The 1,994-nt window shown below is 48.3% G+C and overlaps 1 protein-coding gene across 1 annotated transcript in view; it reads left to right on the top strand.

Annotated features, from left to right (window-relative positions):
- LOC108283677 (mucolipin-1-like) overlaps positions 1-1,253 on the top strand; it is a 3,972-nt gene extending 2,719 nt beyond the window's left edge. The window contains exon 2 of the mRNA XM_017500175.2: positions 977-1,253. Within this exon, the coding sequence (XP_017355664.1) occupies positions 977-1,242 (266 nt within the window). The 3' untranslated portion in view covers positions 1,243-1,253. The remainder of the gene's footprint in view (positions 1-976) is intronic.
- Positions 1,254-1,994: the final 741 nt, after the last annotated feature.

The following is a 1,994-nucleotide window of genomic DNA, read 5'->3' as shown; positions in this document are numbered from 1 at the left end:
AAAAAAAAAAAAAAAAAAGTCTTTAGCAAATATGTTCCGTTATTATTACTTATATTGTCAATTACCCCTTCTCCAGGTCTTTGGCTTCTGAGAGTGTCAGCTGATGGGCCAGGTTATAATGAATGCAGAAGTCATCTTTTGGGTATTTGTCCAGACAAACCTGGAATACAGGCTGAGTGTTATGCTCATATCTGGAAGCAGGAGTTGGGATAAGCCCAGGAGCCTTGAACGTCCAGTGAAAAGCCAGTGGGAGCAGTTAATTCTCTTCCCGCAGATCAGTAACAGGAACGTTGATGAAATGTTCTGACATTCACCATGGACCAGTCCCTGTGCTTTATAAGCATCCAGTCCTAAGTGTTCCCATGAGAGATGATTATTGCCCCATTTTGCAGATGAGGAAACTGAGGCTCAGAAAGCTGGTGAGCAGGAGGGGCAGGAATCAGCCCAGGCCCTGTACCTCCTGAAACTCAGCTCATAACCTCTGCACAGGACTGGTGCATAGAAACATAAAATGTTGCAGGTTTTCTGGTTGGTTTTTTTTTTTTTTTTGGGATGGAATCTCGCTCTGTCACCCAGGCTGGAGTTCAGTGGTACGATCTTGGCTCACTGTAACCTCTGCCTCCCAAGTTCAAGCAATTCTCCTGACTCAGTCTTCCAAGTACCTGGGACTACAGGTGCATGCCACCATGCCCAGCTAATTTTTGTATTTTTAGTAGAGATGAGATTTCACCATGTTAGCCAGGATGGTCTCAATCTCCTGACCCTGTGATCCACCGACCTTGGCCTCCCAAAATGCTGCGATTATAGGCGTGAGCACTCAGCCCTGGTTTTCTGATTTTCTTTAGACCCCTCTGAGCTCTTCCTTGGCAGGAATGTGGGGCCATGAAGATAGGGCATGTGCTGCCTTCCTTGTTCAGAAACGGGTAAAGGGGAGTTGCCCAGGCCTTACCCCCAATGCCCTCTCCTATTCCCACAGAGACCGAGCGGCTTCTGACCCCCAACCCTGGGTATGGGACCCAGGCGGGGCCTTTGCCGGCCCCTCCGACACCCCCAGAAGAGGAAGACCTTCGACGTCGTCTGAAATACTTCTTCATGAGTCCGTGCGACAAGTTTCGAGCCAAGGGCCGCAAGCCCTGCAAGCTGATGCTGCAAGTGGTCAAGATCCTCGTGGTCACTGTGCAGGTGAGACCTGCCAAGCAGGGGCCCCCACCGGAGGCCACCTGTGGCCACTGTTCTCCTTGAGGAAGAATCTTTATTTTTTATTTTTCAATTTTTTTTTGAGACGAAGTCTCGCAGTGTCTCCTGGGCTGAAGTGCAGTGGTGCAATCTTGGCTCACTGCAACCCCCACCTCCCGGGTTCAAGCGATTCTCCTGCCTCAGCATCCTGAGTAGCTGGGATTACAGGTGCACACCACCACATGCAGCTAATTTTTTGTATTTTTAGCAGAGACGAGGTTTCACCTTGTTAGCCAGGCTGGTCTCGAACTCTTGACCTCATGATTCGCCTGCTTGACCTCATGATTCGCCTGCTTGACCTCATGATTCGCCTGCTTCGGCCTCTCAAAGTACTGGGATTATAGGTGTGAGCCACTGTGCCCAGCCCTTGAAAGAACAGTCTTAAAGCAGCGTAATGACAAGTAGGAAGCCATGTGAAATCTGTGTGTGTAGCAGCTCCTTTTATATTTATTTATTTATTTTTATTTAATTAATTTATTTTTTGAGACAGAGTTTCACTCTTTCGCCCAGGCTGGACTGTAGTGGCTCAATCTTGGCTCATTGCAACCTCTGTCCACTGGGTTCAAGAGATTCTCCTGCCTCAGCCTCCTGTGTAGCAGGGATTATAGGTGCCTACTACCATGCCCTGCTAATTTTTGTATTTTTGTATTTTTTATTTTTTTTTTTTTCAGTAGAGACCGGGTTTCGCCATGTTGGCCAGGCTGTTCTTCAACTCCTGACCTCAAGTGATCTACCCGCCCTGGCCTCCCAAAGTGCTG

This window comes from Cebus imitator, unplaced genomic scaffold (genome assembly GCF_001604975.1).
Source record: "Cebus imitator isolate Cc_AM_T3 unplaced genomic scaffold, Cebus_imitator-1.0 Scaffold263, whole genome shotgun sequence".
Classification (NCBI taxonomy): Eukaryota; Metazoa; Chordata; class Mammalia; order Primates; family Cebidae; genus Cebus; species Cebus imitator.
This window is presented reverse-complemented; position numbering and strand designations above follow the sequence as displayed.